The following is a 27,476-nucleotide window of genomic DNA, read 5'->3' on the forward strand; positions in this document are numbered from 1 at the left end:
TGTAGGGCATCAAAGCCGCCTCAAAACGATGGCAACTAACAAATACAGATTGAACACTTCTGCTAAAGTACATATATCAATGTGTTCGAATACATACGTAATAAATAACGGGATCCGAACAGACAACGCGGAGAAACTCTCACTAGCTCCATGATTAGTCCGGTTATCTCGTAGGGTTCTTGTGGAGAGCGAGCCAATAGCTCGGGTGCATCCATACGTCCGTTCTTCTCCAGGCCTATGAGAAGATGGCGTAATGTCACGTTAGTGCTGCTCTTAAGCAATTCCACCTCAATGGGTGGATAACCCTGACACAACAAGACCAACATGCGCATCGCGATTACGGACGTGGAAGATGAAGCGATTTTGTTCAGTGGACAAGCATAACTACAACAGTGACAACGTATCAGACTATAAAGAGCCATCGGAGGCGTACGTAATGCACTAGCCATGTGGCATAGTGTTCAAGGGCCGATTCTAACAGATCTCTGGTAAAACCTATCTAACAAGTAGAACGCCATATAAGAATTGTACCTGTATTATATTCCTTTTCCTTCCATTAATGAAATGCGCATATGCCTGCTTTTGCCTGCGTTGATGAACGTCGATCATCCCAGCCAGTTTAATCTGCCCACACTACACACGTTACACTGCGGCCTATAGGCTTCCGTCTCGAAGCGTTTTCACTGCTTGTAAGGCTAACGAACAACGAAGTGCACAAGGGATTAAAAACAGCGCTTCACTTAGAATAACTAAGGACAAAAAATACAATTATAGATCATAACAGGTAAAAACTCTTACGTGTTTGATTAATGGAAGCCAAAGGTCGCTGTCTCAATTGTCATCGTTGTTGAATGTTGTACAGTGATAGTGGGCATTACGGACAAGGTATTAGAATGGTCACGCGTTTCGACTCGTTTTCAGGGCTATGCTTAAGTTCCTCAGCAACCTTGGTTGCTCACCACCCAAATACATGAGAGTATCTTAAGCTCAATAGGTGTTCACTTGGGAAATAATCAAATAGACCATCCCATCGTTTAATTTACACTGACCAGTATGTAAGATCAGAGACAACACTGAAACGTTATGCCCGAAAGAGCGCATTTTTATTATTATTTGCATGCTATTATTTTGTTAACGGATTGTTGCTAAAGCGTCTGGGCAAATGAGGTGCTTGTTGAAATGATAGAACTTGGGTACTCAAAGGACCGTCGTCGTCGTCGTCGTCGTCTAGAAAGCTTAAAAAACCGGCTAAGACATCTAAATCCAGCTAACCGCTAAATATCTAAGCAACGAGTGAGTAATTTAGGCTCAAGTTGAAATAGGGAAAGAAAAATAACAATTTTCTAAGTGTTTGCTCCCTGCTCCTTGAATTGGCGGTGAGCGTAATTACTCGTTCTTTTGAATATTCTTCATACGAGGCAAGTTATTTTGTAGGCTTCTAGTTAAAATCAAAAGAAAATACTAGACAATTGGTTTCCTTCCTGGATGTTTGCAGATTGTTCGCTAACGTGCGTTTTCCATTTGGCGGCACAAAAGTAGTTCCGGCTACCTGTACGTAATGTTAGGGGCTATCGAAAACGAGGCCTGGTCCGCCTGCGACTTCATATATGTGATATTTAAGGCTCCAGAGCAGAGCGATGCAGTTACAAAAAGCGATAGACCTAAGAAGTACAGTGCAGTATTCGCAAGAAAAGCTAAATAGAGGAAGGGCCCACGAAAAAAAAATAGTTTCAATACTGAGTACAATATATATATATATATATATATACAAATGTATCGTCTCGTATATGTATACAGTAATTTTATGCTTCGTCTATTATGGAAAAACGTGCTAGTTTATATCAAATGTTTGTCTATCATTATTATTATCGATCCTTGCAAAGCACTTACCTTACTTGACTGCTTTCTCGTGACGAATTCTCAGCCCATTATCTATCAAACCCATTATGAGTACCCATTAGTTAGTTTGTGCAGCTGCTCAAAGCCGACACCCCTAATCCTTTGTATAGCCCTATTCTTAGTAATATTTAACTTATATAGCTATTTTAGCAGTATAAGCGTTTGTATATAGCGTATTTTGAACTATGACTGTTGGGTTATAATGAACTCCCCAAAAACATATGGCTGCCCAATACGGCAGCTGTATGTAAACGTTAATTAATTTCTGTCGTTGGCGCTCGTCTTGAAGTGTACCCAGTAATTTGTGGGCTCATTGTAATCACATTAGTAGAGAAACCTACCAGCTAAAATATCTTAGTTTTTAGTAACACGTTATCTTTTCATGCAAGCAAGACTTTTCACTGATAAGCGCCATTTATTAGATGAAGTGCTCAGAGAAAAAGTCGGCCACGAACTGATATAATCAGTGTTGCTAATTTCGTATCGGCTTTGTAAGAAGTATTATAGAAAAATGAATAGATCAAGAATTACTCAGTAAGTAATCATTCTGCATGAGAGATATCAAGATGGACGAACGAAAACGGCCCTTGTGGTTATCACTCAAACGCAGTGTTTTAAGGGTTAAAGATAAATAGCTTCTAGCCATCCCTGAGCCTACTACTGAGGTTCCTTGTTTAAAAAAGGTGTGTCTGAGTTAGGCTGAACTTTCAATGAAGGACAGTTTTCAACTCAATAAAACTAGAACTACCTCAAGACGTGGATGATGACTAATTCTTCGTCCAGCTCATGCTAAGTACGGTTATAGTATCCATTTATATATTGTCCAACACGGGCATTTTCACCTGGAAATCTATTCAGGTATGTTAAGATTGGCGCAGCACGGTGGAAAACAGCGCATAGCCCTATGCTGAATAATTATATTGCACAAAACGGAGCTTTCATTTGAAACTGGACTGACTGGCTAGTCGTCCCCAGCCTGTCACGATGCTGCAACTCTATTACTTATGCCTATTGTGCCACAGTTAACGAAACAACTAGCTAAAAAAGCGGGTTACCGCTCGAAAGCCTCCATATATGTAGATAAAAGCGTGCTATAAAAGCGAACGGTACGAAAAGAAAAAGGCTTCGCTCTTTTTCGGTTCTTCGATGTATGCGAACTACGGTAAAATATCGCCAGCAACATACCTGCCCAATATAACGAAGCTAGAACACGAATCTATTCTCCAAATTTGCTGTCGACCCGCATTGGTGGGCCTATATTCCATTGTCACAGCCGCCATTTTGAACAACCTAAAGGGCGTGCTTCTATGCAATTGCATAAATAGCTATAAGAGAGTAATCTCATACGGTGAATCAATTCAGTCGCTTTGACTACCAGACAGAAATCTAGGAAGGGTCCCAGCATTGTTTGCGCCCAATTTCGCCATATTTTGCAGAATGAAGCCGCCGGCCTCTTAAGGCTTTCATATAGCAGATTGGTCATTAGCGTTCTCGCGTAAGAAACACAGATGTGGTGACCAGCAGGGCCCGTAGGCTCTTGCGACATGATCTATAGCAGAACTCCTCTGTGACCAACCAATCCTCTGTGACTTTCATGCAAGACCTGGAGAAGAAATGCTGTATCTATGAAGAGGAACTAAGCTACGGAATGTATGGGACAAGCATCTCGGTAGAAGAGACGCAACGGAGCATACATTTCAGATCGTATACCGCCTGCCCATATGACTACATGTCACATACACTATTTGTTAGCCGGTGCGCGCTTGTTGTTAAAGGCAGCTTTGATGGCGTTTGTTTTCTATTATTTTGCAGTTTTGCAATAGATGGAGCCACATTATTTTGCAAACGCCTGAAGCGGTTCGTAAAATAAAGTGTGTCTAAGCGACAGCGAACAGCTATAGTTTACGAGGAACTTGCGAACGCCTGCTCTAGGTGTGTTTTTGCTAGTGAGCTATACTAGACAATATTACTAAATAATAATAATAATGAAATAAACAATCCGATTCTATTCAAACACGTGTGAGCGATCGACGATGGTCAATCAAGCGTATTTTTTGGTATTTTCATAGTCGTATATGTATATTGGCTAAAACGACAATAATCGACTGATCACAATGAACGATGTGGTGTACGTAACGAAGCATCATTGTACACGGTCCGTCATTAGATACAATTAGAAAAAAAGTTATTTTGAAACACAAACTTGACCTCTTTAATTGCAGGTTGAATTTTATGGGTTGATATTCGGACAAAGAAAATTTTTCTGTCGTCAATCGACCAATAGGCTATCGCTTTCCATAGTGTTATATTTTCTCATGGCAGCATCAGCCATCTACCTTCACCGAAGTAGTTTTAAACTGAAAAATAACGATGGCAAGTATTAAGCATTTGAAGGAAAAAAGCAAAAGTGAAGATGAATGCAGTCACCGAATGCATGTCGTCTGCCTCTCATCAAAAACCTTGGAGGAAACGGTTCAGGTAAGGCAGAGTGAGCGTCGTCCTGACTCAATCTACGAGTCTATCCTTCGTATGAAGGTCAACATTCTACAACATTGTCTCGACGAGCCAAAAGTTCCTGGGGCACATCTCGATGACTTCGAGATCCTGGGCTTTCTCGGCGAAGGCGGCTACGGTCAGGTCTGGCAGGTGCAACATAAAATGTCGATGGACCTCTTCGCGTTGAAGGTGCAATCAAAAGAAAAAATTATGAAAAATCGGAGACAGATCAGACGCTTGCTCAACGAGAAAAATATCCAGGGTGTGCTTGATCACACTTTTATCGTAAAGTTGTATTACAGTTTTAAGGATAATGCCTGCGTGTACTTTGGTCTGGAATATGTCTCTTGTGGTAATCTCTTTCAAGCGAAAATACGACACGGACAGTTCTGTGAAGATAAAACAAGATTTTTTGTTGCCCAAGTCGTACTAGCTCTCGAGTATCTTCACCGCTCAAATCTGATTTATCGCGATTTGAAACCGGAGAACTTACTAATGGACAAAAAAGGTTTTTTAAAAGTTGCTGATTTTGGTTTTGCGAAGCGCGTCACAGGGCTAACATACACTTTCTGTGGGACTGATGAGTACATGGCGCCAGAGGTGCTCACGAAACGAGGATACGACCGAAGTCCCGATTGGTGGGCGGTTGGAATACTTACGTACGAACTCATGCTTAAGTATTCACCATTTTACAGTGACGTTCCCGAACGACTTTATTATCGCATTAAAAATGATCGAGTCAGCTTTCCTGTGGGAGTCACCTTAAGTTTACCCGTACAGGACTTTATGTTGCGTCTCTTAGAAAAAGATACGTCAGAACGATTGGGGGTACTATTTGGCGGAACAGACGATGTCAAGCACCACGATTGGTTTCGTGGTATAAACTGGTTGGCATTATACCAGCAAAGATGCGAGGTCCCGCACACGCCGGAACCTTACGAGGCCAGGTATGCCGATATGAGTAAGTGGCCTCGGGCGAAGAAGGTCATGTACGAAAAAGAATTTGAAAAATTCTAGTAGAAGTAGCAGTATTAACGTTTCGCAGACGGAAATAGTCTTCACTTATATGACAAGTGGGAAAAATACGGCAATTCTAGGGTCTTCACGTTTCGTATGATCCGGAGGAACTGCAATAGGAAAACGCGAAGCTGGTCAACTGATTAATGGAAAGTCTTTGAAAATCAACTGCTAGTATCATCCATGAATAGCAGTTTTCCTTATCCATAATTCGTGCACATCCATATATACATATGGGGTTCCGCAAGTAGTGCCTGCAAATATACTCTAGCCAACAGTTACCGACTTGCACAGTTAAATCAACGAAACTCACTGCTCCGATGATGGGGTATAAAGAAATTCGAATCGTACTAACCTCTGGATACGTTTTTTCCTCGGCTAATGTATATTATCAGCGTCTGGTGTATATATCGACAAGCGAGCTTACTACGGAACCCTTCTCCAGGGTATTCGAAGTCTAATGTAAAGTTAAATCTCGGAATAATGTTATACAGTAACGTCGCAAGTAGCTCAAATTATTATATGTAAATAAAAAAAAAAAATAGCTTATTTGAGTCAAAATAAGGATGTGGACTGAACAGGTTTACTTTTCCGCTCTAACCGCCATGCGCGAATTATAATCTGCCACTCAAATGTATGTTCCATATGGTAGGCATGGCATAGTAAAGCCTAATCCGCTCTCGTTGAAAACTTATGGCAGGGTCATACAACTGAATACCTCGAATATATAGAATAAATAAAAATGTGTTGCCCGCTTGTCACGATGGGTTTCGTTTGCAAATAGTGCGGATAATTGTCTGTGAAATGTTACGCGTTTCAGCTGGTCTGGGGTCGACACATACGAGAGGCGCGCAGTGTTATGTTATAACAATGATATTAGAGGATCCAAAAATCAGTCAAGCAGTCCGCGTAGTATAGCAATAGAGATACGTCGCGTAATTTGCTCACGAGTGCTTTTTTCCAAATAAATTTCTTTCAGGCGCTATATTCGAAACGTACATTATTGTTAAATCGAACGGTTCACATCTAGAGCTTTGTTCAGGAACAAACTTTGCCAAGCGTTTTTACTACGTACGCCCTCCGACTAATGCAGAGCACTTATATATAAAGGCAATGTGTTGAACATGTTGCATTGATGAGGGTTAGGATTACCTTGAAACAACGATGCTTACATTTATTACTCTAGCTTTTCCTATAAACTTCAAGTATAAACTTCAAGAAGTTCATACTGGCGAGCGCGACTGAAGCCAAAGCAAAGCACGTCAACTTCGTTGATACCCGAAAGTGTTACATAATAGGTTTTGCTTAATACATGAGAGATCATGAACAGAAATACTTTCAATAGGAACTCTAGCCATTTATTGCCTGCTTCGCAAATCCGACTGGAATCCGTCCTCGGAAACGGATGTTGTGGTAAGATTGACACATCCCTTCTAACCGATGCGGGTCACTGCAGTAAAGCACGTGTTTATCACTCATAACAAATAACTCGTATGACGTAGAGCATTTTTCATTAAAAGCACAGCGAAAGAAATCTAACGATGAATGGTTTCATCACCGAACGTAGCTATGTGAAATTCGTTTTCAGGAAATTTGTTCCGGGCTACAAAAATGGGACGGGGCTTAATCCGTGCAGGATTATGACCAAGCGTGTCGTTTATCTAACCTCGATAGATATGCACTCTGTGTGTCATGTCATATCGCTGATCTAGTCGTATACAGTCAAGCTTCTTATTATATCGAGCACCACGTGATTGGAATTGTTACGACATTTGGTTAAAATTTTTTAAACTCTTGTTCATACAGTACTACTGGTGAGTGAGGCAGTTTTTTTAGATCAAAAGATTTGGGCGAATACATCGCGGGCTCCAGCGGCGCTGGGTATCGTCGTTCATATAAGGCCATCCAGTTCATCCCACTAAACCACGGATGATCCTTGACATCGTCAGCGCCATTACGTAACACGCCTAATCTCTTGGTAAGGTCCTTTTGAAGCAGTCGTGTTATGACACAATGTGCGTCTGTGGTGACCCTAGAATCCAAAGGGAACACTGCAGTTTCGTTCTGAATGCGGTCGTAGATAGCTTCCGTTGAACGAGCGTAAAAAGGTGTAGTTTGATAGAGGATTTCATAAAGAAGAATTCCTAAGGTCCAGTAATCGACGGATTGCGTATATCCTCGTTTCGTGAACACTTCCGGTGCCATATACTCGGGGGTGCCGCAGAATGTGTAGGTAACGTTCTTTAAAGGTTTTGCATAGCCGAAATCGGTCAGTTTGAGGTAGCCGTCAGCAGCAACGAGGAGGTTCTCCGGTTTCAGATCCCGGTAAATGATTCCGCCAGCGTGAAGGTATTCAAACGAAAGCAGAACCTGCCCCGAGTAAAATCGGGTCATGTCCTCATTGAAGTGACGGTATTTTTCCTTTAGATCGAAGAAGTCGCCACAGGGTACCAACTCCAACACGAGATAGACACACGCGTTATCCTTGAAGGTGGAAAACAACCTTACAATAAACACGTAATCCGTCGCGGCCAGAATGTGTTTCTCATTCATTAGTCGCTCGAGCTGATTTCGAGATTTTATGATGTGTTCCTTTGACTGCACCTTCAAAGCATAGCTTACCCTGCTAATTTTGTGCTGTACCTTCAGAACTTGACCGAAGGCCCCCCCGCCCAAATATCCGACCACGATAAAGTCGCTGAAACTTGTCGTCTGTATCCGTACATTTTTTAAGCTGTTGCGCAGATTCGTAACTTTATTGGTAAGAATTTTTTTGTATTTTACAGACTGTTTTCGGTCGCTTCTTTTGAATCCAGTGCGTGAGCATGATCTACTCGGCGTGTCATTACGACAAAAATGTTCGATACCCTGACCGCGTGACCGCGTCGAACTGAAACTTCCCATCGTTGTTGCCGACAGAAGAATGATTTGATGGAAGTCCGAGATCACCGAAAATCGATATCGTCAAAAAACTGCAGCTATAATGGAGTGACTGAACGTTGAGCTTAGAAGCATTTCAGACTCACTGCCCGGCTAAGAAAAACATGATTCGATTCACGAGCGTATTAGGTTATTATGCAATAACGTTTGGCGGGATAGAAAATCGCGTTACACATACTTATCAACATGTATTCCGAAGTAGTCACTTTACGGGCAATGGGTGGATGTCGCCTATCACAAACAAATCGTGTTATTAGGTCTCAGGCCTTACAAAAGCAATAGCGCTAATAGTCTTCGCGTTCAGGACCAACTTCTGTTATGAAATAAATACAACTGTGTTTTCCTTATCCAAAAAACTTTAAATAATAGACGCTGGTTCATAAGTCAGCCAGTCTGAGAACGAGCGATAAATGGGGTTAGTGAAAAGCCCATTCGATTGCATTCTTCTATTAGTGGATTGGTGTCCAATCAGATCTTATAATCACGACTTCCGTTGAAGATCACGCGATTTTCCAGTAGTTGGATTGCATACCGTTATATATATATATATATATATATATATATATATATATATATGTAAAGTTAGTTAATTAAGTTAAGAAGAATTGCTCTACAAAGTTACGTAAGATAGCTAGAAGCTTCATTCTCATAAACTGTGTTACGGGTAGACCGTGCAAGTCAACTTCTGTTACTACTGTTAAAAATGCGAGCTCCGTTCGATCTTCCTAACAATGAACGGTTCAATTAATGGAATTTTACTTGGTAGGTTTTTACAAATTAGGCAACGCGGAAGTCAAAAGGTGCCGGTCACTCTGTGTCGACTTTGTACCAGTCTATTACTTATTTCCGTAACTGACGTTTTTCATTTTTGAAGGATAGCTTTTCTTCCACAGTCACGTTGCAGTAGCTGCACGTATTTCTATATATGTGTACACAAAACTGGCTAAAACTTTTGTTAGTTGTAAGGTTCTTCTGACTAATTTGTTTACCCTAATAAAAACTACACACCTCCTAATACCTAGGGAGAAGTCCTAATACCACCTAAAATTTGTATTATGTTTAAAAATAGCACTAGGGTGTCTCTGTTACAAATTTGATGTTCAGTTTAACCCACAGATTTTTATAGTCAATTTTTTATTTTCTGCTACGTTAGCAGATGTGAAACGAACACCCGCTTATAAAGACTTTGATCTGCTGTTGCGGCAAAACTGCTCACTATTCGAAAAAAAAAAAATCACAAATTATTATCAAAGAATTCGTCTCTACCAAATCAGATCCACTAGGTTCAAATTTTGTCTATTAAACTATTCAAAGGAGCAGTCTCGATAAAGGCGTACTTCTAGTAGGTTTAATAACGGCATGCTGCTTTGTAAAGTTCGTTTTATCCTTAAAACGCTACTCTGAACCGCGCTAAATTTAAGCTATAATAAGATATTTTTGACAAAAAGCTGAGCCATATTTATTTTTTTTATCGTTTAAAAGCGCTGCTTAGAGTAATGCTCAGATTTAAAGTTACGTTTGTAATGAATACAGGCTTAAGAATTGACGGCGTTTCATTCTATACGATTAGCCTAAAAACCGATGGTGCTCTATTCAGCATATGTTTGTACAACGCCCCATTATACCTCCCTTGGTTTCGCCTTCTCGGAAAAGACGCGACCATTAAGTGTTACCGTCAGAGTGTACGTGCCTTCGACTAGGACTATGGTTAAAAAGGTTAGTTCTTGCAAAAACGACATTGTTTTTCTGTCGGTTCTATCGTCCTTAGAGTTCTGCATCTGCAGTAAAAGTTTTCTCGTCGGAAAGCAATCGAAGACGGCCGGGTTGTTTGTACTTAAACTTGCTTTGAGGAGTTATGCAACAAGTTTGTTTCTTGGTTTTTGTCCCTTCTGAGAGTATCTGCGTAACGTTACATAGTCACTCTTTTGTTCAAGCGGCGTGTTTTTTTCGTCGTTTTTAGATGATCGTTGAATCTGCATTTTTGTCGTCATTTAGACATGCTGTTGGCTCCTTTAAATCTTTTTCGCTGACATATGTTAGTATCCTTTGGACTTTCCTGGAAATATTGGGCAATGGCTGATTATAGCAGATGTCCCAAAAATGAACTTCCAACATACGCCATGGCGAGTTTCTGTAATAGTTTTTTTTTTCTACAAACAACTACAAAGAGCCAAAGATAGTGCAATAAGAATATCGAATGAACGCATGCAGGGTTGTCAGGATATGTCCTAACAGCCTGCTACCCGGGACTAAAAGTTATTTTTGAACATATATGCATATTTATGTCTATATATGTGTACAAAGTTGAAAATGAAGCTTTTGCGGTTGTTTTATTTAATACCACATTTTTAATCCGCCATCAAAAGATTATTACGCTACGTATGTTCCATTATTGTTCACGATTGTCTTACATTTTTCTACTAAACTATATGCTGTCTCGCCAGAATGTTCTACCACGTTTTGAGTTGTTGGCCCGCGTCGAAGATAGCGACATGAAGATGATTTTTCGAATAAACGGAAAAGGCGAAACTCCGTTAGCGTGAGATCTGGAGAATATGAAAGCAGTAAACTACTTATTGGAAGTCAGCTTTGACGACATTTGCCGTGTGTGGCCTTGCGTTCTCCTATAGCAGGAGGATCAGACCTCATTTATCGAATCTGCCCTCTTGAACAGCCTGGCAGGTTCGATACAGCTGGGCCGAGTGACTGTTCGGACCAATTATTTGGTTCGCGAGAAGTAAACCTGAGCGAATCAGGCCCTTGCAGTGTCAGCAAACGTAAGATATAGCCCTTCTTGAACCAAGACCTTGGCTCCTTTTGCGGAACGACCCATTCCGATCTGTAACAATCTTGTGTCAAAATTGGTTATTGCGGCCGCGCGACGCTTGATACCGAGCGAGATACAGCATCAAGCGATGATTTTTTGTGGGGTGCAAAAAATTTAAGGTACCCAAGCCCCAAGTTTTTGTGTAGATCCAAAGGATTCAAAGCGGTTAACAATGGTTGGATGGTCGCAGCCCATCTTTTCGGCAGATTCCCCTACCGTTTGTCGGCCATCTTTTTTCAAAAGTGCTTTAAAATGTTCATCAGAAAGGTCAAATGGTCGATCAAAGCAGGAGGCCTTTTCTAGGCACTGACTGTCATTTGTAAATTTAGCAAACTACCTTTTAGCGATAGCGTCACTAGGGTGTACAAGGAAAATGCCATGTAATGTTTCAGCAGCGTATCAACGAAATGAATGCTACGCAAGGTGCCAAAAATGCATTTTCTCCACCTGGAGCACCCATCTTCGAATAGCTCTTCCTGGATAGGGTTGAAATTTCACTCATAACACAATACATATAAAATATATGTATGTATGATATAAGGATGGACGACAGAAAGCCTCCAACAAAAACTTTAGTATCTTTTTTCTATCGTGATGCTTGCGGCACGTTGTCTTTCGAGTGTTGTCATGTAACAATAGTTTACCTCCCTAAACTTAACTGGCTGTTCAATACAGAGTTTTTCATAGTCCCCTTCAATTGATAACAGCCCTGATTAACAAATTAGTATTTATGCAGCTGTAGTAAACAACACCTGCATTGAATTACCGAAGAAACACCACAAGCTTCCGAAGCTTTACGATTGCTTTAGGGGTTTGCAGCTGTGACGTGTGAACAAATAGGACAAGCTCTCTCTCTTTGATTTTCGTTAAAACGACGGGACATGCGTTTGCTCAGTTGTCTACTTTATTAATCTGACTGACATACATCAGACCTGGGTGCTAACGCTTGCGCACTCTGAAATTGATCGGCTTTGACTTTCAACGCATCGCTTTTGTGAAGGGTATTCAGCGAAGTCCACGTTCACGTTAAAAATCTCCTTTCTTCTTCTTCTTCTTCTTCTTAATTCTTAATTTTTTACAACAGCCTACGGTGTCTATAGTGTACATGATAGGCGAAACATGAAATTTATCCCGCAGACCATCCTCACCGCTGCAGTCACAATGTAAAAGTTATTTTTTTGAACTTTTTCCATTTTCGAATTTCCCATAAATAATTACATTATATCGCTACATTATGCCTGCTAGAAATCCGAGTTATAATATCTGTGTAAGTAGCCTCAAATTTCAAAGTGTACAAAAACATCTCGAATACAGAAACAAAATATTGCTAAACGTTGTATCGTAAAATAGTGTCATCTTGAAATAGGAGATACATTTTTGTCAAGTTCTATATATATATATATATATATATATATATGCATTATCGGAGATCTTTATATATATAAAGATCTCCGATGATACATGTTTTCGGTTGCACAGTTGCAACATGTTTGCTTACTAACAATAGGAACACCGAGGTGATCTATAGCCGAATCCGAGGTCGGACCTATGTTAATCGTTTAGTAGAAATAGGAAAGGCAAGAGAGATAATAATCCCCACACTTACCCAGTTTCTCCAAGTTTCTCTTAATGAGGCTTCTGTCTTAACAGGTCCCTGAAGCAATACGAAATAACCGTACTAACGTCTTTTGCAGAAGGAACAATTGATAGCCAATTATGGAAAACGTTTTCAATGACCTTAGGCCTAAAATTTCTTAGATCTAATAAGTATCTAAACTGAAAAAGCGAAATTTGATTTATACGTTGTCTGAAATACAACGTAGATTAGACGCTCGACCTGATTTTCTATAGCCCTCTACACATCCTTAGGAATCAGCCTTATTTATGGAATTCTGGTCCTCATAACTCGACATTCACTTATAAACACACAAACACATGGGTGCTAGATACATATTAAAGGCTGCTACAGGGTTCAGGTCACGGGTGGCTTAGCCTGACGTCGATGTGTACAACCTCTATCCACCAGCGATGAAGGATGGATGTGTAAGCATCTGACCAAGAACCACACTTCTAGAGTTTGGCATATTGGCACAAACAATTTTTGATTGGAAACGCATCGATCTGGCAATGTTTGCTACCGATAGAAGAAGTAGCAGTAGCATTAGTACGGAAACTATCGTATCCCAGAATCTCTGACCAATTCAGTGTTTACTTCAGCGATTCAATGTCCGGCAACTATTGCTGTCTCGCTGGTGACCTTATCGTCCGTTCAGTGAGAAATGTGTGTTGCCTCAACCGAACAAGACAAGACTGTTGATACTTTACGGTATCCAACCGTCATTTCACACTAAGAACGCACACAGCCCGAGTAGGATCGACTCCGTCGGTATGAAGGACGACGTCGACGACGGCGGCGTGCCTTGCCCTGATACGTATAATGCGAGCAAACTCCATATCTGTTTGAGGAATATAGCGATTTTATTCGATAAATATACCTTATTAAGTGTTATTGTGATGGTTTACAAAGTTAGGAATATAATCTATAAATAATTAGGCAGAACTGAAGTATGATCTTTTTAGAAACATGGGTCGCTACATGGTTAGTCCTGAAGCCATCGAATATTTCAATGCAGTGCGCATAGGAGAATTGGACTAATGACTCCGATTCTCAGATGCTTGTAATCAGAGTAAAAAAACAGCATTATGCAAACTTTGTTCATTCAAACTTCTAAGATCTAGCATGTCGCTCCGTCTGCGTAACGGACCACCTGAGTGCGTCTCAAAGGTGAGCCTCTCCCACGACGGATAGCGCGCTAAAGACCTTCGTTATGCCGTTAGAAACAGGGCGAGACAGGACACTCAGGAGCCCATATAATTTCTAGCTAGCAAGTCTACGCCGTTAATGACCACTCGATCTGTATGGACGCACTTCAGCATTCGAGATGCGCATTGATTCCTCGCTAATATCGCGTCTTCTTGTTAAGTTACGTAAGAAGTACTTCGAAAGTGGAACTTTTATGTCATTATTTTCTTGATTATTTAAGAAATATTTGCTTTTTTACGGGACGCTTTGACTTGAACGAGATGGAAAAAAAATTGTAATTACATGTTACCCATCCCGTTGCATAAATCCGAAAGAAGTAAAAGAATTCTACTCTTCAGAACGCCTCCTAGCTCCCGTTAATGAAAGAGCAATACTTCGTTTAGGGGTACAGATGTAACCATCTAGGCACTCCGATCCGAGTTTCGGGTCCAGTATCGCTTTTCCATCAGACGACTGGCTTCTTTATCCAATTTTTAAGCCACATTAATTTTACGCCAAGTATATACATACAGTTTAAACGTTTACACTATTCTGAAATATAGAACGATACATTTTTTTCACGAATACACAAGTAATAATTTTTGCTTTATACATTTTCCTTAGAACGCTTTCGAAGTTATTTCTACCAGGACAGCATCGTTACGGATAAGGCTAACTTCGTAATCTCAATGCACTGTTTTATGAAGTGAGTTTTGTGCCGTGTGTTCACATTATTCAATGTATTATCTAGAATTAAGCGTACCTTTGATTGTGCATCCAGCAGAGATTGGGGTAGTTATATAACAAGTATTTCAATATCATTGAATAATCTATATACAGCAACTACGTATCGTTAGATTAGATTCAATTAAATCTGTGCTTATTTCCCCTTGGGTAACGGCTACTGTAAAGGCAGCCCGTACCGACAATGCTGAATGTCCTATTGCCTGACGCTTATTAATGCCGGTACTGCAGATAACAGAGGACCACTTTTAGAAGGTTGGCTAATGCTGAACGACCCCGTGACTGCACGTTAGGGTTACTGGTCCGAATGCTGTGTCCCATAACGAGTCCATGATGGATGAGGAACGATGCCGAAAGCGACCTTGCTACATCTGGCATTCCTCGATGGCTATGTATTAGGGGTCTGCCTAACTCAGTGTGGGCTTTGCCAGTGAAATACAATGCTTTGCTTCCCAGAGAGCAGATCAGGTGGCAATTGCGTTAAAACCAGCTAATCTGACTAGGTTACATCGAGTCGTTATCGGCTATCGTTGCAACACCTAGCTAATTGCAACAGTAACAACAATCATAGCAATGATGCGTTTATCAATTTTCCTAAAAAATTAGCCATGAAACACGGAGCCGCAAAAGTTTTCTCGAAGTGCGAAGCACGAAGCAATTGCTGTAGTAAACCAGCAGCAGGACCAGCGTGGCTATGTATTTGATTAACTGTTACGGTATCGGCTTAACGCATTTCGGTCGACGGAAGCTGTACGTTACGTTAAAAAGAAAAATATTGGTTCAGCACTACAAATATCAGAGCGTTCAATTCCCCTAATACCATGTTATATTATGATTTAATCAATAAGACCATCTAAACAATCACAGCAGTCACTGTTAATTGTCGCATTTTAGACATATGCTAACGCTGCAGAATGATAACATAGAGCTACAGTAACATAGAAATAGTGTTAGGATACTTCTGTGACAAATGCGTGATATAATTGGATTCGCTTTTGCTCTAATCATCTGAACAAAGGCCGTGATCGTCACCAGACCTTCTTCAAACCCCACCCTGTATTTGTACAACGTATCAGAGGTGGGGATAATTAGGCTAAGAGTTATTTATATTAAAAAAAAAAAATTATTATGATTTTCCGTTGTAGTACCGAAAACTCGGACGCGTAGATACTGCAAGCGGCCATCCTCACCTCGCACATCCTGTTAACCAGCTGTCAACACTCAAACGTACATAAATTTCTATTGCTATTAATCCTCCTACATGCATTTGTAATATATAGTGCGAGTTGATCTCGTCGAAGAAAACCTCGTGCTTTACAAATATCTAAATGAAATACCTGCTGGAGTGGGATTCGGTGAGTGCGGAAACCACAACTGCTTGGCCTGATTAACTTAGTCACAGTTGCACAACTTTTGCCTATTGAGATACGATAGCTGACGGCAATAGTCAGAGAACAAATGATTTTGCCAACGTTTAAAATAGGCTTAATTGTACCGGGCAATTATTTCGAATACCTGATAACCCTGACTTTGATCAGTGTGTTATATTTTGGAAACGACGGTCCGACAGACAATTGAGTAGGAACTTACAACTTAAGTCAGGCTATATCATTTGGAAAAAAGGCTGTTCCACTACCATATATACACATACTTGCTCATAATTCTGTGTCGATATGTTGCTCAGTACTAACTCATTGCGATAATTCACATAGATTTTACTTATTGTACTCAAATGCATGTCAGGGACTCGATGGCGCAAGGTCCTACGGGGCGCATAGAATGAATGGGGCGAGAGGATTTCAGTATGGTCTATATTTCGCTCACTTTTCGGGATAAATGATATGCCTAGAAAAGTTGTCCCTGGTTCAACATAACGGCGAATCAATGTTTGTTTCGTTCATTGTACATTTCGTTATTTTGCTCAAACACTCCGGATCCAGCATCGAGCTGATGGTGAAATTTTTGAACTTTTTTGGTAAACGCGTGTGTACGGATGGTATCACCGGACGATCGTCAACCTCTTCTGGTATAGGGTCGAGTCGACCTCGTTTCGTTTGATCAATTTCAGGCGACAGATTTCGACAAGGCCGTTGATCGCCCATTGCGTCCATAGTTTCGTCGTTTGATGCTACTAACAGCAGTTGAGCAAATACAACCCCCACAGTTGTTGTGATGAACTTAAATTCACTTTGTTATTGTCCTGTATAGCCCCAGTTTTATTTCGTCAGTGAGCAGAATTCGTGAGAGGGCCTTTCGCGTACGTGGGCCATATTTTTATATCGGTCAAGCGAAAGCAAACGATTGTAGATAGATTATCGTCAAAGTTCCCGCGCTATGCATCTTGAACAAAAATCATTTTTTGATAATCAATAACTAAGTTCAATGGTCTTTGGAAAACTAAACACCGCCAATAGGACGTTTTAATGTCAAAATTAGCAACACCATTCTGCTACAGAGTGTTAATACAATATGATAGATGGTAGAATAAATGGCGACTCCTGTTTGACGAAAAGCACATGATTTGTTCTTAGAAATTGCATCTTTATATGTCTTTTACGGTATTTGAATCACCGACCTTTAGGCCCGAGTACTGCTCGTGTTGATATTTTTTTGGTCGACAAAATGGAACAAGCAAAAAATGCTTTTCAATAATATTAATAAATAGCGTAAAATTTGAAATACTAAATTAGTGCCAAGATATAGTGCCGCTTGTTCGTTTCGTAAAGTTAGACGTGTAAAGTAGCACAAGTTTCTAAAAGACCGCACGTTTTAAAAACCACAGACCTATCCGCGTTTACGGAGTAACTATGTAGTCAAAACAATAAGCAAGATAGTTTATGTCGGAAAAATATTCTAAAGAAACAACAAATGAATCAATTGATTCACTTCCCTGTACAAATTATATTATACTTAAATATCGATAGCAAAATTCAAGATTGTAACCCTTTCCTCCAGTTAGACGCTTTACTGTCTAGGCCATTGCATCAGTTAGAGATTGGTTCATTTCCAACCTCAAGCGACTTTGATTTTCCTACTCGGGCTGTTAGTACCAACTAAATCCAAAAATAAATACATTGCTTTGGTTCGACATTAATAGCTAAGAAGCTGTTAACGGTAAGGACATGGTATGAGGACGTTCGCAACTTCGATTCGGCCTGCTAACTTTCGCATATTTCTTTGGGTTTAAAATCTCCTGCAGTTTTATACTATATTCTTCAAAATATTTATACGAATGTACTGAAACAATAAAACGATACTCAACCATTAATTCTGCCAAAAAGTCAGTGATAGCAATAGAATCCTGTTTGTTTTTCCCTATCGACGCTTCACTTCCTGCCAAACAGGTAATTCACGCGCGTAAATATTTATGTGCCACTCTATATGGCTAAGCAACTTTCCTCTGGCCCTCTCACGGTAATCCCTACCTCGACGGATGCTTTTTTCCTTCCAGAATTCACAAGCAATCTCACACGCCAAGCAAACTCATTTGGTTTTCTGCAGCCAGAGTTCTGTGAAGCATCTAAGGGCCGAACAGAGTTGCGGGCAAGGGGAGGAAGGCAACCCTTCCTTGTCTTCACTTACATTTTAAACATTAATAATGCTGTAACTAGCCAAGTGGAAAATTTTGATCCTACTCAGCCTTGCGTCTAGACCCTTTTCACTGATTCATTGATTCACCCCGGTGTCCTTCGTCCGGTTTGGGCAGAGTAGCATCTCACTGTCGTCGCCGCCGTCGCCCGAGAAATCAAATTCCAGTTCAAATTAATTAGCTAACCTCTGTCTCCTTATTCCTAGGAAACATTTGCCTTTTTGCCTGCCCTAGCAACTCCTGGCCATGCTATCAGGATTTTACTTCTCTTTTTTTCCTTCCTTTGTATTCTTGTTGAAAGTTCCTGACGCAGACGAAGCTATATATAATCATGTATCATCCACACAAACCAGTAGTAAGCTACGTACCTGTAAGCGATAGCGCACTATATGCTATGTATACCGTTTTATAGGCATCAGTCCACGAAAACGACTCACATATTTTTTAACTGCTTTTTCCATATTACGTACACAGTGCAAAGATCATAGCTACAGTTATCAAGCTGCTTTTGTTTATTACTATTTAAGACACTAAATAAGCCATACGGAGGCATGATCTACATCTAAGACCACATCTGTAGGAAAGTAAAAGCTGCACAGACAAACAGAAATCTCGCTTGTATGTATACATAGCAATTGTATGAAGAGCTAGATTGCAAAAAACAATTTGGCGATGAACTGGCTCCAGACGGAGTCATAATAACTAGAAAGGAAACGTACTGATGATACCGAGAATGTTAAATTTACATTTTCAACACAGGTCACAAAACAATTATCGCAGACAGGCCGCGTATCGGTAAGGGAGGCATCTTGAAGGTATTTTTTAGAGTCTAATTTGAGACAGGTCACTATGCCAGTCCTACTCTATTTAACCTAACGCAATGTGCGAGACGGACATGAAATACTTAACGAATTTAGAACTAGGTCGAGTGCATTATGCAAGATACACGGTGAGGTTTCACCAACAGTTAGCGATTACTTGAGGTTCGACCTAATCAATGAATATTTTGATGGTGCTATTTTATTTCTTTTCGAGGCATTTCTCGAAGTAAGGAAATTCTTTTTTATGTTTTGGCTTATCTCTAATTTTCTTCTCATGAAAGTCAACAAAGAGAGAAAAACATTTCGAGCACCTCATGTACTTTGAAGTTGTTATGTAGTCGATAGCATACAAGGTTGTTCCTACATAAACTATCAATGAACTAACTACCTTTTCGATGGCTTTGCTGTCCGTGCCTAGATAAAAGTAAGGAAGATCACGAAATGATATGTAGTGCTTCTGTATAAAGATTCTGTGAAGATTTTTTCAGATTTAGGTTATTTCTTACTTTTAAAATCCCTTGTTTTTCTGCAATTAGCCAGTTTATTTTGGTGAAATCAGTAGCGGGAGCATGTTAACAGTGGATTATAAATTGTGATTAACCTGCCAAAGAGCTCTAGTCCAAAAAATTTCCATACATAGCTTTCTACGGAATCCTTCCTTCCTTCCTATCCATGTTAACTTTCTGATATTTTCGAATATAATGCAGCACTAAAGGGGAATCTGAGTATTGGCAAAAAAAGTCAGCGAGAGACCTATCCTACAAGTATTGCCGTTGTCTAAACAGCACAAACGTAAATCTATAAAACTTGTTTGTTACTTATCAATTAAGCTTACCAACAAGCCAAGCTTGCAAAGGTCTGACGTTCAAAAAAAGCAAAGCGTTCGAAAGGTTTAGACAGGTAAGCTGCTAGGGCGTGTCTAGGCAATCGACGAACGAAAAAAACGCCGAATCCGCGTGTCCTCCGTAACCATAATGATCAACCAAAATAGCCACTAATACCTGCACCAGCGGTTCAAAGCAATGGCATTGTTTTCGAGTCTGATAGACTTCCGGGTCTTTTGAGTGGACACCCAGTGTTAAATCTCTCTTCCTTAAATTATGCGGAGTCCAATAACAAGCGGTTAACACATAAACATTAGCTTTGGCTGACCAAGAAGCTAACAACTGGTTTTCGGTGATTCCGACATGGGGATTCCAGAGCCTGTTTTCGGAGCCTAGAGAAAATACAATGTTTCTGCCTTAGGTATGACAGTACTACGTTTTTTTTGTCTTTATCTGACGCTTTTCTAAGAAGCATCCATTTAGCGGCTATTTGCATTCTCATGTTATTGTATTCAGGTTCTAATCTTGGGCATCTGTATACAGTTCCTCGCTTATAACCTCCCAGGTTAGTAAACAGCTGAAACAAATATTTATTTAGCATATTATAACACAGTCACGATAAAATCCTCCTCCATATTTAGTTTATAATAGTATTGCGAAGTACACAATGCTTCGCATGGTCAAAGAACGGAATAAGCTAGACTATGTCTATTACCATGACGTTGAATCATTTACAGGCTTAATTAGCCCACATATTTTTTGCACTTCGATAAGGTTACAGATATAGTATGCATATAGACTTTTGTAACGTGCCTGAAAACAACTGTTTAATAAAAAAACAAAATGAATAATTCGTAACCTATTTGTTTAGGTATACACATTGAGAAACATGCTTAGTACAAATTGTTATGCAGATCCTTCTTTTTGCTCTTTACTGTTTTAAATTGTGTAGGTAGCATAGTAGTACAGATAAATACTGCATGCTGTATCGAAGAACTCAGCGTGCCAAAAAAAAGAGCGTAAAATAGGGGCAAGGCCATCCAAATACACGAGAACGGGCCCGAGTAAGCTCGAGAAATCGACGCTAACAACAATTGTATAGAAGCAACTTGATCGGGCAGCACTGTTTCAACTATAAGACAGCCCCCTAGAGGCCTTCGCCTAAATATTGCCTAGAGAATGGCAAAAAAATCTACAAGGACTAACCGTAAACATCTCAGAAATATCGTCTAGCGTCCCGGAAAGGTCGTCCTTGTTCTTCACTAACACCTTAGTTTAGCCAAATATACTTCTGTGCCTTTCTGTGATCGAAAGTGAACCAAAAGACGTTAGCGTTTTTATAGAGCCTTTTCACAGATAATTTCGTTATACTCTCAAATTTCAGTCATAAACTACATATATCTGTAGCTTAAACGTTACTGTCTTTCACACACAACAGAAAGATAAGCAACCAAGACATACTTTCTTTATAACTCAACAACAGCATCGTTCCTGCACTGTGTCCAGTCCAGCTTTATTTGAATCTATTGGAACACTGTTTATATTCTATGTAGAGATAAAATAACGTTGTAGCAATGTTTCTTAGTTCGAAACGAAGAGCTCGATTTGAAAAAACTATCGAAGGATTCTCGAGATGTAAGGAGGCTCTGAATACGTTCGAGTAACAAGACGCGCCACCTCGAAAAATTTTATTTTCTCATTAAGTATTGGCGACGGATTAGGTGAGATACACTGTATTAAGTATCGAAATCGAACGCTGCTAACATTTTCGGCGTTCGGGAAATGCGTTTCTTTCAATTAATCTTCATTTGATTCTGTGCGCCGAGAACGCTGAGGTCTTGTTTCGAAAAACCCTTTCAGCCAAATTATGACACCCATTTTACGGCTGAATACATAATGATTCATTCCATTGGCGTGCCACCGGAAAAAGGTAATCCGTACGTGCAAAGTGCGGAGAATATGGCTGGTGCGAAAGAATCTTACGCTTGAGTTCTCACAATGGGACTTTCATCATTTTTGCATGCGCAATTTGGCATTGTTGTGGAGCAAGATAACTTTACGCCATCTATTTGGGTCTTATCTTGTTCGATCGATAAAACTAAACTGGGTACTGATTCGTTCCGTATTTCCTTTGCCTAGTTTATAGATTTTCGCTTTTAGATAAAATTCCATATGCTCAAGCTGTTTTTCGCCAAATAACGAATGCAGCGTTCTGGTCGAAGATTTCATCTTTGATCATGGAAAATCTTTTTAAGCAAGGAAGAATCCTTGATGCGTCAAATATCCCAGGCTACGTCGACAGCTTTTGACTTGGACAGAATGCAGAGTCGGTTCTGTCCCACTCTGTATATATTTTAGGTGCCTTTATGTCAATTTACAGCTGGTCGTATGATTTGTACTCCTGATATTTTACCAAATGTGAGCTGAAGATTCTCAAACTGTGTTTGCTTTACCTTGTGACGAAAAATATTAATCTGTCTAGAGTTACTTAACGACTTGAAGAAATCGTAAAGCTTTCAAATCTACGTATCGTTAGGAGACACAAGTTCGTAAGTGCTTATAATATGTCTATCGGCGACTACAAGCTGCTCGTCGAGAACACGTTTGTGATGATGATAATTTCTTCGTATGGCACCTAAGTTATCACATCGATAGACAGAAATCTAAAAAAAAAAATGGAAGTTTACGGTATAGTTGCTCAATGTACGATAGCAACAGTGCGTTAGCCTCCTAGGCAAGGGCACCGTTGCATAGTATTTATCACGGTTTCCCCCGCATCTATTGCAAGCGCACCTTTCGATCAGTTGATGGAACTACATAACTTATAGTGGAAAGCGTAGATTACAAAATGAGTGATTACACGAGGGTTTGTTTGCTTCGCTTCCACCAGTCATGGTCTTGTGTCACTTCCGCACTGGCTAATTTGGCGACTTCCTGCTCCTTCCTGCCAAAACGCCTACCTTGCCTGAGTTCTAAAACAAGATGTAAGATCCTCGATAAGCAGTGAAGTATCAACAAGGAGGTAAACTAGTCGATTTCTTGATCTGGTGAAGGCCCAGGGTATGCTTTAAAAAAGAGATATTCGTTAAGCAGTGTAAGATTCCCTGCATTGAGGCCTTACGCTTACATTTATAAACTATAGTTATTCCGTAAGCCACTACTGGTGCCTCTTTAAAGTCTGAGTATTACAAGAGAATATTAAATTTAGGAAAACTATATCGTTTAGTGCCCAAAAATGCTCGTGCAAGAAAGCTTCTGAACAAAGTAGAGCACGTGTTGGCTGTCTTTATGAAGCATGTGTTACGAACAGTGAGATCCAATACAGATTGAACCATGTTTGATGCAATTAAAGGGTAACCATTACCAGCAAAAAAAAACTGGCCCAAAGCACATCGTTACCCTATGCATTTGCCAGGCTTAAATGGTTACGAAGGCTCACCTGCTAGACAGCTGTTTTACTGAATTGACAGGAACTAATCAAAGCTTTTGAAACACAAATATATATATATATATATATAACGTTAAGCAGTTTTAGCGTACCGTCAGCTTTGGTGTTGAGTTGATCAATCGCGTATTGTCTCTTAGTTTCCTCAGATTTCTCTTAGTTTCCTTATACGGATAAAAGGTGGCCAATAAATAACTAACCGACATAGCTCAAAAATCAAAAAAAAAACACTAATGTTCTATGCATCCATAGAACCCATCCAGTTATGCAAGATAGTTAAACAGTGCTCTCTGAGCTACAAGTTTGATTGTGCTGCTAGCTCTGGTTGCAGTTCAACCGCATACGTTGTTCTTACATATGCTTTCATTTTTCCCTACTGCCAGTTAACATAAAATGACGACGGTAATTTTTTACATCAAATAAAATTATTCCTTTGTACAGCGATGCTCCTTAGATTTGCCGCCACCTTTCGCAACGAGATAATTACTGTTTGGACCAACAAAAACACGACGTTTCACTGTGACGTCCACGGCAAGTCGAACTAATAAGACTTATTAACTCGGGCCGCAGAATGCATAAAGGCAGTCGTTCGCTTTCTATGATCATTTGCGTGGCCAGCCAAGACCACCTTGAGGCCCTTGGCAGTACGTAAGATTCAACTCGAATGAAGTTACTAATGTTAACTTTCACATTGCGCTGAACAAGGTTATCACACGCGGCGGAAATGGCTAGTCGGTCACTTTGGAAGATAGAGAAGTCCAGCTGCTGATACTACTACTCCATCTATTTTATATTATGGAATATAATGAAAATACGAAAAGGAAATGGGCGTCTGATTGAAAGACTATAAGCGCTCGTTGATTCTATATTGATGCCTACTAACAACACGTTTACTAAGTATTACACCAATCCGGTTTGAGTTTGGGAAAGAATTGGGAGTTTGAAAAATTTGAGAGAGAGAGAGAGAGAGGCAAAGGGAGAGAAGTTTTGAGGTTTTGTTTGCTTCCCCACAGTTGTTGGTGTCTAAAAAATAAACATGTTATGTAAAAAGATCTAACTGAATCCCCACAGAAAATACTTTGGGCTTTGTACATTGTAAAGCGCAATTCTTTTTAAAGAAAAAATCAAAATTGCCGTTAGAACATCTCCAAACTCTGTCAGCGGGTCGAACATTGCTCTTGTCAATACTGAGCAATTAAGATTTTAGGATGTTCGTTCTATGATTAAAGGTATCTTCGTCCGACGTTTTCATTATTGTCATTCCGTCGGGTTTGTTGGCAGCTTCAGCTGGCGAAAAAAATGCTTCGCACAGTCGTTATTAACGCTATACATATACAAACAATGACCACCGAATCACTACATATAAAAAAAAGTACAACACAATTTTACTGGCTGAGCTTTTTGGTTGATTGTCCGCGTATGCAGGTCTAATAAGATGCTGTTAATTACTGACATAGCACAAATGGTCAAAAACAGACAGAAAAAAAAAAGAAGACTTTAACACCTTAGGACAACTCCTAATGTAATTCTTTTCTCTGGGATCTTCTCCCTATGGCCGCAGCAGTGCCGTTAGTTTTTCACAATAGGTACCAACCGTGATAACGTAAGGCCCACCAGGGGCCCCCGCCTATCGACGACACGCTCATTACGTGATACGCATGAAATTCACAATGCGTGGAGGTCGTGTCGTTTTCGTACAAACGGTTACAAACTTCAGAGATTTCACGTTATAGCCTGGCGGTTAAAGACATATCTCTCTGATTTAGCAGCCATATACTTTTGTTGCAGCGTGTTGCTATTACAGGTATTATATCATAAGAAATGTATCAGTTACTCCTTAGCAATTAATGCCTTTAAGAGTTCGGCCGTTTTACAAGCAGAACAAAAAGTAGGCTTGCTTCGATTCATTTTATATATCGTGTTAGAACGTACCCTTCTTAGTGATAAGATATTTGCGTAATGCTGAAGGCCTAAAAATAATGGCCTAAAAAACATTATTTAGTCAATGCTAATTTGATTATAGTATAGGTGACGTCTTTTCAATTGGGCGACCTGCAGGAGACACATCCTACAACAGCTGAGGCTTGTCTAGCCGTGTTGCATTTCGTCTGTTAATTATCGATAAGCCAGTTCAGTAGTCGGGTTAAAGCTCAAGCTGTAAGCCATATAAATAAGCAGTAAGGTTCTTAGTTGAAATATAATGCCTGATTGCGATCGGAGATACAAACCCAAAATTTCACAATGAAACATTTGATGCAAATGATCAGGTTGTGACGGCTCAAATTAGGAGCGGTAATAATCGACGCTTTTCCTTATCGCAATAGCCATATGTCTCGACGCACATTATCTCCTCGAATCCTTATCAGCGATACGAAATTGTTTTAACAGGATGACCTTGACCTTTCTCCACAAGCTTCGACGGGACTTTGGCCCTAGAACATTTCATGGTGGTTAAGTTGACCAGACATCCTTGTTAAATAGAAAAACAAGGCTTATTTACCGTGCAAATTATTTTCAGCCTTCTGGATCCTACTTGCGGGGCCACTGAACACGTCACTAATTGTAAATGCGTAAGCATTGTGCAGACGCGGCCGCAGATATTCGAGCCTCAAGTTAGTTTATCTACACGATACCGAAAAGTTACATGAGGTGCAAACAATGTGAAATTAACCAGTGCTGCAACTGGTTAGAGGGCTTTAACGAAGCAGCAAGTTAAACCTAACCGTTTGGCGGCTAGTTCAGACCATCCTCGCTTAATTAACCAAGTACAAATCCGTCGAAACGATCTGATTGAGGGGTGCGAAGCCAAATACGTGTGCACAGATTCTGAACGCCCCGTACTAGTACCATGTTTTTCATCAATGTGCAACTTATATTAATGTGGGCATCAATTGTAAAGATGATCAAAACTAATCGAACATCTATGTACGAAACACGTAAAATTACATATGTAAAGGAAGTTATAAACTAACAGACAATCCACATACCCGGCTGCGCCGTAAACAGCGTACTAGCTATATTGTCATCGATGCAGATTAGATGGGATATGGGCCGTAAGGTTGCCCCAGAATTTCTGTTTTGCAACCAAATACCACTTACACACTGAAAAGTTGTCGACGTGTTAACATACAGGAGAATAGTTTAAGGGGCTCAGCGAGTCAGCGTTTGAACAACAGAGTCTGAAAATAATCAAATGAATCAGCTGGTAGCGATCTTTCGCGGCAAACTGACAAAACAATCAACATCTATCTCGTTGCAACAATTGCTTTAAAAGGCTCTTCGTCCCACAGAGATGCCATGTCTTGACTGTAATTACGTAATTATCTAAATTGTGCTAGAATTAATCCCGCAAAGCACAGCGAAATGAGACGCTAAAAGGCCAAGGCGAAAATCACCGTTGCCAAATATAATTATCTTTATTATCTTTTACCCAAACAGCTGCTGAGGGTGGCCAAAAAAGGAATGCAAATAGGTTCCGCCGTAAAAGTTCGTTTTCGTAACATCTCGCTAGAATAAAGATCAACCGTAGGTTAATGGATAAATAAATTTTAGCTTCAATGTAATGTTATACCTTTCAATGATCTTGCTGTAGATTTTATCAGATTTCCAATACAATCTTTTTTAAGAAATAAAATAGCTCCGAAAATGTTTGTCACAGAACATGTATAGTACACATTCAATATGCCTGAAAATATTTCAGACTCACACTACTATACGGTGTACTAGGTCCTTGATAAGGGCACATTTTTGTGTGTCCTTGTTCACAACGAGAGTCAATATGGCGAACCCTAGGCGTTACACTAACAATTTAGTGCGTTAATAAAATTGGCCTCGAAGACAGCGAAAAAGTCCGGCTGGACAAAGTATGGCGGTAAAACTCTACATACCATATGATCACTTGCTTAGCTTTCTGAATTGGTAAACTAGGGGCACGTAGTAGGCGGCTTCGTTTCGCTGTTGTGCCTGACCACAGGATCCTTTTTACGCTTACAGGCCTTCTCTGTGATGATTTGGACCTTTGGCCAATCGAACAGATGCGACGCATTTCGGTTAATTTAACTTCGACACCTA

General features: G+C 40.1%; 2 protein-coding genes and 1 long non-coding RNA gene across 3 annotated transcripts; 1 reads left to right on the top strand and 2 right to left on the bottom strand.

The window, feature by feature from the left end:
- LOC111268600 (uncharacterized) lies at nt 1-27,476 on the bottom strand. The gene is made up of 3 exons (XR_002685308.1): nt 27,293-27,476; nt 532-695; nt 1-235 (listed from the first exon to the last, which is right to left on the bottom strand). It is a non-coding gene; the product is annotated as an uncharacterized LOC111268600 (long non-coding RNA).
- Nucleotides 4,221-6,173, top strand: LOC111268597 (cAMP-dependent protein kinase catalytic subunit alpha-like). Its single transcript, XM_086971751.1, has one exon. The coding sequence runs from the start codon at nt 4,270-4,272 to the stop codon at nt 5,410-5,412; it is 1,143 nt and encodes a 380-aa protein (XP_086827877.1). The 5' UTR covers nt 4,221-4,269; the 3' UTR covers nt 5,413-6,173.
- Nucleotides 6,749-8,606, bottom strand: LOC111268598 (cAMP-dependent protein kinase catalytic subunit alpha). Its single transcript, XM_022847670.2, has one exon. It carries the CDS (start codon nt 8,314-8,316, stop codon nt 7,189-7,191), a length of 1,128 nt encoding a protein of 375 aa, XP_022703405.1. The 5' UTR covers nt 8,317-8,606; the 3' UTR covers nt 6,749-7,188.

The sequence above is a fragment of the Varroa jacobsoni genome, unplaced genomic scaffold, assembly GCF_002532875.2.
Source record: "Varroa jacobsoni isolate VJ856 unplaced genomic scaffold, vjacob_1.0 scaffold_1302, whole genome shotgun sequence".
Lineage (NCBI taxonomy): Eukaryota > Metazoa > Arthropoda > Arachnida > Mesostigmata > Varroidae > Varroa > Varroa jacobsoni.